This window comes from Carassius auratus, chromosome 32 (genome assembly GCF_003368295.1).
Source record: "Carassius auratus strain Wakin chromosome 32, ASM336829v1, whole genome shotgun sequence".
Taxonomy (NCBI): Eukaryota; Metazoa; Chordata; class Actinopteri; order Cypriniformes; family Cyprinidae; genus Carassius; species Carassius auratus.
The window spans coordinates 6573277-6586199 of record NC_039274.1 but is presented as its reverse complement, the minus strand read 5'-3'; the positions used below and the strand labels follow the sequence as shown (position 1 = coordinate 6586199).

The window sequence follows — 12923 nt, the reverse complement described above, 5'->3', positions numbered from 1 at the left end:
ATTGTCAAGTCAAGAGCAGTTAGGGATTTTTCTCTTTATGTTTTGTTATTTTCTTAACATTAAAGGGATAGTTCACCCAAACATGAAAACTATTTGATCATTTGCTCACTCTAAATTTGTTTTTAACCTGAATGTGTTTCTTGCTTCTGTTGAACATAAAAGTGATTTAAAAAAATGTGGGTAACCAAATAGTTGCTGGTCCCCACTGACTTCCGTAGTATTTTTTTTTTTATTTATTTCCTGCTATCAAAGCAATGGGAACCAACAACTGTTTGGTTACCCACATTCTTCAAAATATAATCTTTTGTGCACAAGAGGAAATAATGACAGAATTTAAATGTTTGATTGAGCTATCCCATATAGCAAAACGCTAGCATGTTTCTTACTATTAGGCTGCTGTCACTTTAAGACCTGCACGCCTCTAATATACAGGAAAGCATCTATTTTTCTCTCAATTGTTTACTTTCACTTTAGACATAACCAGCTGTGTTTATATGGAAATTTTGAGTGTTTTTGACAGCATTAACACAATCGTATGCAAAAGATAACATAGTCCAGTAATCGGTGCTGATTGAGAGGTTTTATAGTGTTCACACACTTCACAGCATGCAGTTGAAATGTTTAACTGGCAAGGCTTTAAAGTACATGCAAATAATGTACTTCTGTGATTGCAAAGTGCAGTGTCCTATGAGTGTAACTCTGCCACAGAGTTAACACTTGATGTGAATGAATGTTGCATTATACAGTATATTGAGATGGAGACTCTAAAAACGGTAACTGATAAAACGTGCGCTGTAGCACGATACAACCACAAAATCAGATCGTGGAGACATTTTAATCATCCATGTTTAAAAGTCATTGTATCGCACACCCCTACACATACACATCTCAGAATCAGTTGCAGAGACTCAAGTTTCATGAACAGGCTTGTTTTGAGTTTATGTACAGTATGTTTACCAGGCTTTGTCAGAACTAGGTGCATAATTACAAATTATGTCTTAAAGTTGTGTCTGCTTCATTAATAGGTTTCTGTTCTATTTACCTCAACCTGTGTTTCAGCAAAAGACATGAAGAGGTGCTAAACCAGAAACCAGCTTCAAATCTCCTTCATGTTGAAAATATCAGATTACCTATGGACAAGTCCATTTACAGAAATGCCTAAATAAATGAGGATGGAGGTGAAAGATTAGGACATGTATACTTTGAAAGTGATTTGAAGGTGGTTCTTCACCTCTCATTATGTGCTGTTAGTAAGAGAATATAAAATATGGGTAGACTCAGGTTATCTTTGCTCACATTAAGTTGTAACCTACAACAGCTCTGCAGTGATTTCCAGTACGGAGGCAACAGAGAAGAGGTTGTGTTTGACTCATCCACTCAAAAACAGACTGAATTGAGCTATTTAATGAACGTAGTTTCACTGAAATTCACAAAGGGATTTCAGAAAAGGGCCACAACAGCCCTTAAGCACACACATAAGGTTATTTTTATGGCACACACTTCACACAGTCGAACTGTGATGTTGAGACAGAGGCAAGGTCAGAGTTTCACATGTAGAATGGCCTGCAACAACAAGGCAGAATGCAGTCATAGCACCAGAAAACGACTGCTGCAGATGAGCATTTGCATTAAACCACTGACAGCTAAAACCAGCCAAAAATAGGTGATAACCTCATCTATGCAGCTCTGCTAGCTTGCGTCTCATCTGAATTGCTTTCCCCCTAAAATGTGCATGTGTGTGTAGCTATCAATCAGCTTTACTTTCTAATCTCTCCTGCAACCACCAAGGCCTCCTTTCATCTCCTCTCCTCTGGTAGATTAAAGTACAATTTACACTCTGATGCAGGGTATGGAATGACTAGGTGACAGCCATCATTTTAAAGGTGAAGAGATGGCATGTTGAATGCTGATTTGGTGCACAAGAAAAAGGCATTGTTAATATGCTTAAGTTTTTTTTTTTTTTTGCATGGCTTTGCAGAAGGCATGATGCATTATTTTTTTCAAGATTCTTCAACAAGTGGAAAAAGTAGATGAAAAAATCAAAAGAACATTAGAAATTTACAGCAAACAATAAGTTAACAGAATTTTTAGGTAGTTCACACAATTTTTTTTTTTTTTTTTTTTTTGGAAATTTGATTTTTTAGAACAAAATGAAACCAACATGAATACAAAAAGTATGTTTCTTCCTTTTGTCTATTATTGTCACTCCTATTTGTCAGTGAACCATAACGCATAACACTTCAGTATCTATAGTGTGTGTGTTTGTGTGTTTGTGTGTTTGTGTGTGTGTGTGTGTGTGTGTGTGTGTGTGTGTGTGTGTGTGTGTGTGTGTGTGTGTGTGTGTGTGTGAGTTGAGTGAGTGAGTGAGTGAGTGAGTGACAGACAGACAGACAACTAGTGGGAGAAATTGGAGAAACCAGGCTCAGCCGGGGACCAGTTCTCCTCAGGCCAGATGAAACCAGCATGTTGTGGTTTAATTCCAGGCTGCAACACACGTCAGATTGAGCAGAGGAATCGTCTGGTTCTTGTGCTCTTATCTTCATATAAACAAAATAAGGCTTTGTCTTGTGCTCTTTCCATTTAAAATTAGAGGCAACCACTGCATTTTAATCATGATTCAAACAAAGATGCTGCATACATGCAACATTAGCAGTTTTTAATCTAAATTAGATTTAATAATTTCAAAATTTCGAAGCAAAGACAGAGTGATTTTGTGAAACTATGCATAAAAATTTCTGCATGCAAAGGCTGAATGAGACACAGATTCACTCTCTGACAGCAGGTGGCGCTTAAAGCGTTTCCTTGTTTCTGCTGTAAACAAAGCAGCGCTGCACTTATGAACTTTAATATGCATTATACAGAGGCAAGATGAAAAGAAATAACAACCATCTAAACTTTTATAAAGACAGTTCCCCTCAGACATGCATTCATATAAACACCTACCCCTAAATGAATCGCGACTGATTTGAGTTGATTTTTGACTCTCAGTTAATAGTTACATCCTTACTGATCCACCATCTGGACTGGATCCGTGCGATTGCAGTGACCATCGGATCTGCTATAGTGACCCTGGAATAAGAATAAAACAGACCAATATTAGCGTAGATAGATCATTTATTTATGCAATGTTTAATAGGGAGCCAGTGCAGTGTTGACAGAACTGGATTTACAGTACAGACCAAAAGTTTGGACACACCTTCTCATTCAAAGAGTTATCTTTATTTTCACACTGAAGGCATCACAACTATGAATTAACACATGTGGAATTATATATGGAATTATATACATAACAAAAAAGTGTGAAACAACTGAAAATATGTCATATTGTAGGTTCTTCAAAGTAGCCACCTTTCGCTTTGATTACTGCTTTGCATACTCTTGGCTTTCTCTTGATGAGCTTCAAGAGGTAGTCACCTGGAATGGTCTTCCAACAGTCTTGAAGGAGTTCCCTGAGAGATGCTCAGCACTTGTTGGCCCTTTTGCCTTCTGTCTGCAGTCCAGCTCACCCCTAAACCATCTGGATTGGGTTCAGGTCCGGTGACTGTGGAGGCCAGCTCATCTGGAGCAGCACCCCATCACTCTCCTTCTTGGTCAAATAGCCCTTGATGCTTTCAGTGTGACTCTACAATTTTCATTTTGAAACGCTATTTCATGCATATTGAGTTTTTTACACTGTTAAAGAGTTGGATTCCCATGCTAAACATGGACAAAGTTTAAAAAATTAAGTTGTACGTTTGAAGGAGTATTTCTGTTCCAAAAATACTACTTCCGGTTTGTCACAAGTTTCGGAAAGTTTTTTTCGAGTATGGCTGTGTGTGACGTTAGATGGAGCGGAATTTCCTTATATGGGTCCTAAGGCACTTCTGCCGGAAGAGCGCGCGCTCCTGTATAGCAGAGCACTGAGAGGCTGAGCACAGACAATCACTGATCAGAGCGAGAGCGTCGCGAAATGTCACAAAAGGAGTGTGTTTTTGGTTGCCAGGGCAAGACAACAGCATTAAGGGACCAGTGGATGGAGTTTATTTTTACAGAGCATCAACGGAGCTGTGAAAGTGTTTGTGTTTGACGACGGATTTGCGTATCGTTTATTTCTTAAAGGGTTAGTTCGCCCAAATATGAAAATTATGTCATTAATAACTCACCCTTATGCTGTTCCAAACATGTAAGGCTTCCTTTTATCTTCAGAACACAGTTTAAGATATTTTAGATTTAGTCCGAGAGCTCTCAGTCCCTCCATTGAAGCTGTGTGTACGGTATACTGTCCATGTCCAGAAAGGTAAGAGAAACATAATCAAAGTAGTCCATGTGACATCAGAGGGTCCGTTGGAATTTTTTGAAACATCGAAAATACATTTTGGTCCAAAAATAGCAAAAACTACGACTTTATTCAGAATTGTCTTCTCTTCCGTGTCTGTGTGAGAGAGAGTTCAAAGCAAAGCAGCTGGATTTCCGGTTCGCGAACGAATCATTCAGTTCACCAAATCGAACTGAATCGTCATCTCTAATACGCATTAATCCACAAATGACTTAAGCTGTTAACTTTTTTAATGTGGCTGGCACTCCCTCTGAGTTCAAACAAACCAATATCCCTGAGTAATTCATGTACTCAAACAGTACATTGACTGAACTGCTTTGAAGAACACCGAGCCGAGCCAGATAACGAACAATAGACTGACTCGTTCACGAGTGACGAGCATTGTCACTTTTTAATTTTTCATTATTATTAAAACCGTATTAGATTACCGTTATTTAAACGACTCCTGATTAATAACTACTGTCCAGCATAAAGCACAGCTTTCAGTAACAGTCTCACGTGGGCACAGCATGCAGAGTAGTTTCGTTTTGAGTGAAAACAGGGCGGAAAAGCTGAGGGGTTTTAAAAGGGAGCCAAGGGAATTATACAAATGAATATATGAATGAATTAATTATATGAATGTACCTCTGAAGGTTCTCACTGTCTTCAGAAATGATTAGATGGCATTTTTTCTTCTTCGCTCCGTGATGTAATGCCTAAAGGATGTGTCCTTCATCGCAATACTGCTTTGTCCATGGAGTTTACAGGAAACAGCGTAATTCAGTTTTTCCATAAGCGCCACCTGCTGGCAGCAAGTGGATTTACAGAGACTTATATTAACATTCAGTCTGTGTCTAGCTTTTGTCATGCCAAAAACGGACCGAATTTGCACGCCTTGCTGTAAATTTTGACCGGTTGATGAAAATTAAGTTTATGTGGATTCTACACATTTGTACTGTTATTCTATGTTATCTAGAATTATTAATGGAGCATATAAAATAATAATTTATTAACCAATTATCATTTTGACTTAACCCTTTTTTTTTTATAGGCTCAAATGTGAGGTTTACCTTTTTATGAAATGTTTTCAAAGCTTTATTTGAACATTTACATTCATATATTTGAACTTGCTATTAAACTGTTCTCAGTCAAGGTGTCATTTAAAATCCAAGCATCATTGGTAATGTTATTGTTAATGTTTTAGTGATTATGCAAACAAAAAAGTCCTTTTATTTGTTGTTTGTCGATTTTGTTGGTTGGTGAAGTGGTTTATGTGTCGGTACATTTTTAACAGCTCCAGCACATTTGAACAATACGGTGATAATACTGATAACCGTGATAATTTTGGTCACTATAATTGTGCCAAGCAATATTCATCCCTTTACATCCCTAAGTGACAACAACAACAACAAAACAACATATTAGTATCAGTCTGATTTTTAATATGAGTGCATCTCTAGTATCGTGAGTCATGACAGATTTTGCCACTGATAATATACCGGCTGTATTTTATTATTATTATATGTTTATTTTCACTTTTAATTGAAAAAGTCCTATATAGTTATTTATACATTATCATATCATCATATATCATTTGTAACATTTTGCTGTACTGTATGGGGTAAACAGTGAAACAATGTTTGTTTTGTCAATTGTGCACATCTGTTCAGTTTTGCTGAAGACGGGTTAAATGTGAAGATGCTATTTAAAGTAGCTATTCACCAACCTTAACCTTTAACTCCAGACCACAGCAGTCTATCACGCAATACTAAGCCACCCACATGCCACCTTCTCTGCTGCTTTCTTTGATCTCAGACCATGGTATAGCATTAGCTCTACTGGATTACACACACACACAAACACACAGAGACATACAATTCAGCCCCTTAAGACATGAGTGTAATCTGGTGAGGACAAGCAGACTAAAATGTTTGGTGAAGTGACAGGCTGCATAGCGATTAATTTAGGATTTGTGCAGAAATGTATTGTCTCTCATTTATAATGTTCACTGTGAGTATAAAAACTTTTACATTGTGCACTCAACATTTGATGAAGATCATTTACTGATGATACAATGACTGTCTTATTAACTTGCTTAGATATTATGTGAAACAGCATTCCAGTTATCTCTGGGTTGTTTTTTTGCTTTTGTTGGGGGAAAAAACATTAAGCCTTTTTGAACAAACATCTTTTTTTTTTAAATGTCAACATCAGCTTTTATCATTAAATCATAAACCAGAAACTGCAGTGTTACCTGATACGGTACCTTTCAAAAAAAAAAAAAAAAAAAAAAACTTACTTTGTGCATTACAATATATTTTATGAAGATAAATTGCTTTCTAAATAAATAATATATTTACTTGATTTACTTGAATTGTTGTTCACTCTGGTAGAAGAGTACGTTAACAGCACCGGACAAGTAGTGATCAGTATGGTTTGATGTAGTGTGTGTTGAGAACCAGATAGAATCTTCTAGACAACCGAGCAAACTTAGTGTTGTAAACAGTCTTGCAGACTGAATATGTAAGACTGTTGAGTCAATTTATTTGTCTATGCAATTAAGCAAACTGGAACGGTAAATTTCCGGAGGTGTGCCTCTGCTGCAGCCGATGGGAAGCAAGAAGCGTATAAACAATACACGAGGGAAGATGTGATGTCCATGGTTTATCACTGCACTGTTGAGGATAAACCATTTCAAGAGGTCATTCATGAAATAAGGCGCAGATACTGTTTCCACAGAACAGTTCAGAATAAATCTAAGAAGAGAGGATACAGAGGGGGTGTGAAACAGCGGGTCAGATGACGAGGAAATAAACCTCCACAGAATGTAATCATGTTGACCAGTTAAAAAATCTGCCACGCTCTACGTTAAATGGATACACCACCATCAGAGCCGACAGAAATGAGGATAAATCATGAAAGTCGGTTGGAGGTGGTTTGTGCATGTTTGTTGATAATAAATGGCCTGAGGATTTTTTCATAATCGTCCCCTTGGAATCATAAGGTTCTATCTGACATTTTTGTCAAAATTGAGTTATTCACATATTCTTATTCTGTGTCAACGTATTTACGTTATGTGATAGATTTTTTTATGTTCTGTACATTATGGGACTTTTTATTTAAAAACAATAATGTTCTATCTAGACAGTCGAATGGAACACAAAAACTTTGAAGCTCAGTATCTCAAAACTACTCTGAATGCAGATAGAACCTTCTAATTCCAAGGGGACGTAATGGAGAAGATTTGCACCCTGTAATAGGAAATTTTAAATGTTTCTTTCAGAAATGTATATTTGGTCAAATATATTTACTTATGATCTCAGTCCGAATATAAACAAGGCTGCTGAAAGTTTAGCAGAGAGATATAATTGTGCTATCTCCCATCCTGCTGATCAGTCAGTTTTCTTTATTTCAGAAGATTGTAGTTTGTCTGATTGTCTACTCTTATTGCAGTAGTACAGTTTGTGGCCACTCCAACTCCATCCACTTGTACCTTGGACCATTATGGAAATGTTAACAAAGCATATAAAACGTTGTGTCAGCCACCTCTGGGACAATCTGCCAATAATAAGCTAAATTGAGCTAAATTAAATTATTAGAAAAAGATTGAGGGAAATCGCCACCTAGGGTTGGGAATTGATTGGGTTTTATTCGATACCAGTGCCATTTCAGTATTTTTAAAACAGTACCGGTGCCTAAACGGTGCCTGAACCGATACTTCTGTAAAAATAAATAAAAAAGCCTAAAAAGGATAACATTAGGATAACAAGAAAAGGTTAAAAAGAACTGCATTTATTCAAAATAAAAACAAAATTCTAATAATATATATTCTAATAATATATTTTCTTTACTATCACTTTTTATCAATTCAACACATCCTTGCTGAATAAAAGTATTGATTTTATTTAAAAAGAAGAAAGAAAAAAAAAAATACTGACCCCAAATTACTGACCAGTAGTGTATATTGTTATTACAAAATATTTATATTTTAAAAGCATAGATTTTTTTTTACTTTTTATTCATCAAAGGATCCTAAAAAAAGTATCACATGTTCTGAAAAAATATTAAGCAGCAGAACTGTTTCCAACTTTGGTAATGAATCATCATATTAGAATGATTTCTAAAGGATCATGTGATAATGATCCTAAAAATTCAGCTTTGCATCAAAGAAATAAATGATAATTTAAAGTATAATAAATTTAAAAACAATTATTTTAAATTGTAATAATATATCACAATATTACTTTTTTTCTGTATTTTTGATCAAATAAATGCAGGCTTGATGAGCAGAGGAAACTTAACATTAAAAACATTAAAAATAGTAATGTTTCCAAACTTTTGGTCTGTACTGTATGTATATATGTGTGTGTATGTACCATTGTGTTCTTTCTGCACTAAGTTTGTTATTTGAATTCATTTCATGCTCTTTATTTTAATGAGTCAAGTTTCCAGTTAAAAGTTGGTCTAACAACCTTACCTTACATGAGTCACCAAAACCTAATTGCAGGTCTCTCTCGCCCTCTCTTTCTCTGCTAACTGCAGCCCACAGGCCTCTGAGCCATATACAGTAACAGTTGAGTGTGTGTTGAGTTGTTTCATCTCTTTTTCCTTGAAGCGAGTTAACACTCTCTGTTGTAGGAAGGCCACAGGGGCGGCCTTTTAGAACAGGTCCTCCACCTCTCTGTGCCGTGAATATAGTGCAAGAGTATGACAGTAGATGAAATATCAGCTCATTATATAAGACCAGTAACAGATTTCTTAGATATCTGTGACCGACAGACTAGCGGTTTGCATAAACTTAAACTATCATAATATGAAACATGACTGCATTTTCTTATTAAAAACCAGTGGGTGCATATAACATGAATTATAATATTATATAATATAAAAAGAAAACAGGAAAGGAAAGAGCATCTGGAAATAGCGAGGACATGCTCACGGTTCATCTAAAAACCAAAGGTCACAGTAACTGGGATCTGTACTAACCTTTGTTTGGTCTTTTTACTTTAATAGTCCTTGCTCTTTGCAAACTCTACTCTGTTACTGGTTTGGATTTAATCATGAACAGTTACAGTATAAGTGAATTATTACAATAGGGCACAATTTGCAATCTGTGTATTTGAAAGTCTTGATTCAAGTCTGCAATTCAGTCAGACCCACCTCTACTTAAAAAGACTACACAACAACCTAAGGCCAAGTGGTACATTTCTTGACCTTTTCTCAGCTCTGACCTTTTTGTAATCTTTTGTACTGACCTCAATTTCCTCTCAAAACACAGTTCACACGGTGTTACATTGAAAAAAAGTCACCTGAAGACATACACAGATTTTACCGCAGCTATCATCTTCACATCTAAGAATTCAGCAAATTTCTTTAAGAAACTAAAGAACATTTTTAGAAATTCTTAGCAATGAACTTAAATCACAAAGCATTGGAATAATCAGTAATACATGTTATTGAAAGTGGCTGCTCTGATCATTTGTGATGAACATACAGTAAGAGTGCATGACAGTGTTATTATCATGCAAATGACAGTATAATATCTTACTTAAATGGACTGTGACTGTGTCATAGTTATACTCGTGGACTTCTGTTTATGGAAAATGCATATTTTCAGTATAAATTATTCTGCTCCTATCCTTTAGTTGCAGATATGTCAGTTGTGGTGTATTTCGACAAACAGTTACTCACTGGTGACCTTTAGCAGTGTGGGAATCTGATAATAGGCCGCGATCTCACATGAAAATTCAAGTTCAGGCGAGATCAAACTGTGGTGCTTGAGTTATGCACATCTTTTTTTACAAGGCTGTAGAAATAAATATGCACACTTCCAGTGTTGCTTAACACTGTAGTACTTAATTTGTCCGTTTTTCATTAGATTGCCTGTTTTTGAATATAAAGAACCTGTATAGTACACTGTTTCACAGCAAGAAACATCTATTGCTCATTGTATTATCCTATGTGTTTTATTGGAGTGTCATGTGGTTGGTCTTTTTATATGAAAATTTGCCAAATAGAATAATTGATCAATGAGCATTAATCCCATTTTAATCCCATAAATTTCATCTCACTTTTTTTTTTAGCTTAATTGTAAATTTGAGTTTTTTTCTAAACACTGTTTACTACTTGCAATGTTTGTTTGGTTTTCCAATCAATAAGTAAATGTGCATCAAACTAACAGCACAATAGAACAGGGGTGCAATAATTCTGACTTAATATATTTTAATCTATAATTCTTGTTAGGCAGTAGCCTATTATTTCTTGTTAGATAAATGGTTTGCAAGCATTGCTTATATTCACCCAGTTTTACCCAGTGTATTGCATATTCTACATAGATCCATTCACTATATTTATTTTCATAGCTTTCAGATTGCACATTGATTGGAGGACAACACTGGGTAATATGTCGTTCCTGTGGTTCAGTGGTAGAGCTTTGCGTTAGCAGCGCAAAAGGTTGTGGGTTCAATTCCCAGGGAACACACATACTGATTAAATATAATACAAGTAATGTATAGCCTGAGTCCACTGTAAGTCGCTGATAAAAGTGTCTGCTTAATGCATACATGTAATTGTAGTGAATAATATTTAGATTTTTATCTGATTAACTGAAGAAATAATTGAGAGATCAAAATAAATTGTGAATATAGCTTTTTGAGTATTGATGCAGAAATCAGGCAATGGTGTTAATATTTGTGATTGTGCTGGTCTGTTTTTTTTTAGGTTGATTTCTCATAGAATTGTCATTATTTATGTAGTTATGTATTTTATGTGGAACACAGAAGGCATGTCTGAAGTGTTTGTCCATACAGTTAAAGATATATATATAAATATAGCTGTCAGATAACATTACCGGAGCGCAGTCAGGTATATAATGACCACATTATACTCCTGAATCAGTTGTGATGATATGTCATTGAGTTACGTTGCATTGCTGTTTAAGGGAGGTTTTATTTGCTTGGTTACAATTCAGACAGATACTTGGATGCAGAGGATTTAGATGCTTAGGGCCTGTGATTTTCTTTGGCTTCTTGTGAGCTGCTAAACAAGTCACACATGTGAGGAGAATAGAGTTGATTGGCATTGAATAGCACTGAATAGAGCTGATTAGAATGATTTTTGGTGGTCTGATATCCCATCATTAGCCAGTTTTCCATCCAAGGATTTTTTGCAAAATTTTTTACAGATATAGCTGATTGTTTTTCTGTAGTTCAAAAGTGCATTAAACAAAACAGCGCAAAAATTGGATGGAAACTTGGCTATTGTTATTTCACAAAAGGTTAAAGGAACAGCACTGCATTTGAGGAGACAGTTAGACCAGATTTATTCATTTATGTTTTAGGTAGTGTTTTGTGTGTGCTGACCGACTCGCTCTTGCGCCCACAGTGTCCTCTGGGGAAGACATCAGTCGTGGCGTATAGCATCTTCTTTTATTACTGAGTCCAATGGATACATTGTTTGGCCTGCGTTTCAGACGGAAAGCCTGTGAGCCAAGCGGACCCAGGCGCTCCAGCATGTCACTTCCAGGGATTAAAGCGCGGCGGCGCTCCAGTGTGTCACTTCCAGCGAGTAAAGCACGGCGGCGCTCCAGTGTGTCACTTCCAGTGAGTAAAGCACGCCGGTGCTCCAACACGGGCCTGGCATCAGCGGGCCTGGCTCAGAGACGCAGGTCTAGTGCTCAGCTCCAAATCAGCAACGTGCAGGGGGTCTTACACCACAGCAGAGGACACTTCACCAGGAGGAGGTCGAGTGGAGGAACAGCCTGCCTGGCCCCACGGTTCGCTATCCGACGGAGACCAGCTGCCAAACACCACAGCATTCACAACCAGCTCCTGGGACCATCACTGTTTTTGGCTGGCGTGATGCAAATGAGTGAAGATCATGAAACTGAGAATAAGAGTGAAGAAGAATACTCCTCTCTCTCTGATAGTGACTGTAGCCAGGAGGAGTACAAGCAAGCAGGGATGGATTTAGAGTTGGAGTCTGATAAGTCTCTGACGTGGTTGGCTGAGGGTTGGATGCCGGGGGAAAGTATTCAGCCTCGTCCCCTCCTCCGTGCCCCACGCTGCCTGAGGCGAAACTCCTCACACCTACTTCCTGCTGAAGCCGTTTACCAGAGCCCAGCCTCTTTTGGACTGTACGGCCGTTACCGTAGGACCAGTCAGGCACAGGGTCTGTCTAATGTAGGTGGATTGTGGACAGGGAGGCGAAATTCTCTTGCAGGTCCAGGATCAGTCGCACTGTACAGGAGGAGTTCTCCTTGCTGGACAGATCTCAGTCTCTCACACACACTGCAGGGAACTGATTACAACCCACAGATTGACACATGGAGTGAATTCCTATCGTATGTAGAGCCCTAACTACTGCTGTATGTCTCAGTATGTGTGTGTTTGTAATGTTTTCACCGAAAGCTATTTGGACTTTGCGATCACATTTTAATGCTGTATGTGAAGAGTACATATACAGTTCATTTCCCTTTTCAAACTTTCAGCACTACATAATTTAAACTCCAAAGTAAATGACTTTAATACTAGCCTTACTGTATATTGAGCGCTTCAACAGTGATTCCAGTGTAGGTGATCATGGAACTTTGTCTCTTGTATTCTTGTATTCTCTTTGATATTTGGACTTT

At 37.2% G+C, this 12923-nt stretch overlaps 1 protein-coding gene across 9 annotated transcripts in view; it reads left to right on the top strand.

Annotated features, from left to right (window-relative positions):
* LOC113051454 (diacylglycerol kinase zeta-like) overlaps positions 1 to 12923 on the top strand; it is a 105334-nt gene that overhangs the window by 56515 nt on the left and 35896 nt on the right. For 5 of the 9 annotated variants that reach the window (XM_026215211.1, XM_026215210.1, XM_026215208.1 and 2 more), the window contains exon 2: positions 11678 to 12635. The exons of the other annotated variants lie outside the window; for them this stretch is intronic. In XM_026215211.1, coding sequence (XP_026070996.1) covers positions 11737 to 12635 — 899 coding nt within the window. In that variant the 5' untranslated portion in view covers positions 11678 to 11736. The remainder of the gene's footprint in view (positions 1 to 11677; positions 12636 to 12923) is intronic. 9 annotated transcript variants of the gene reach the window in all.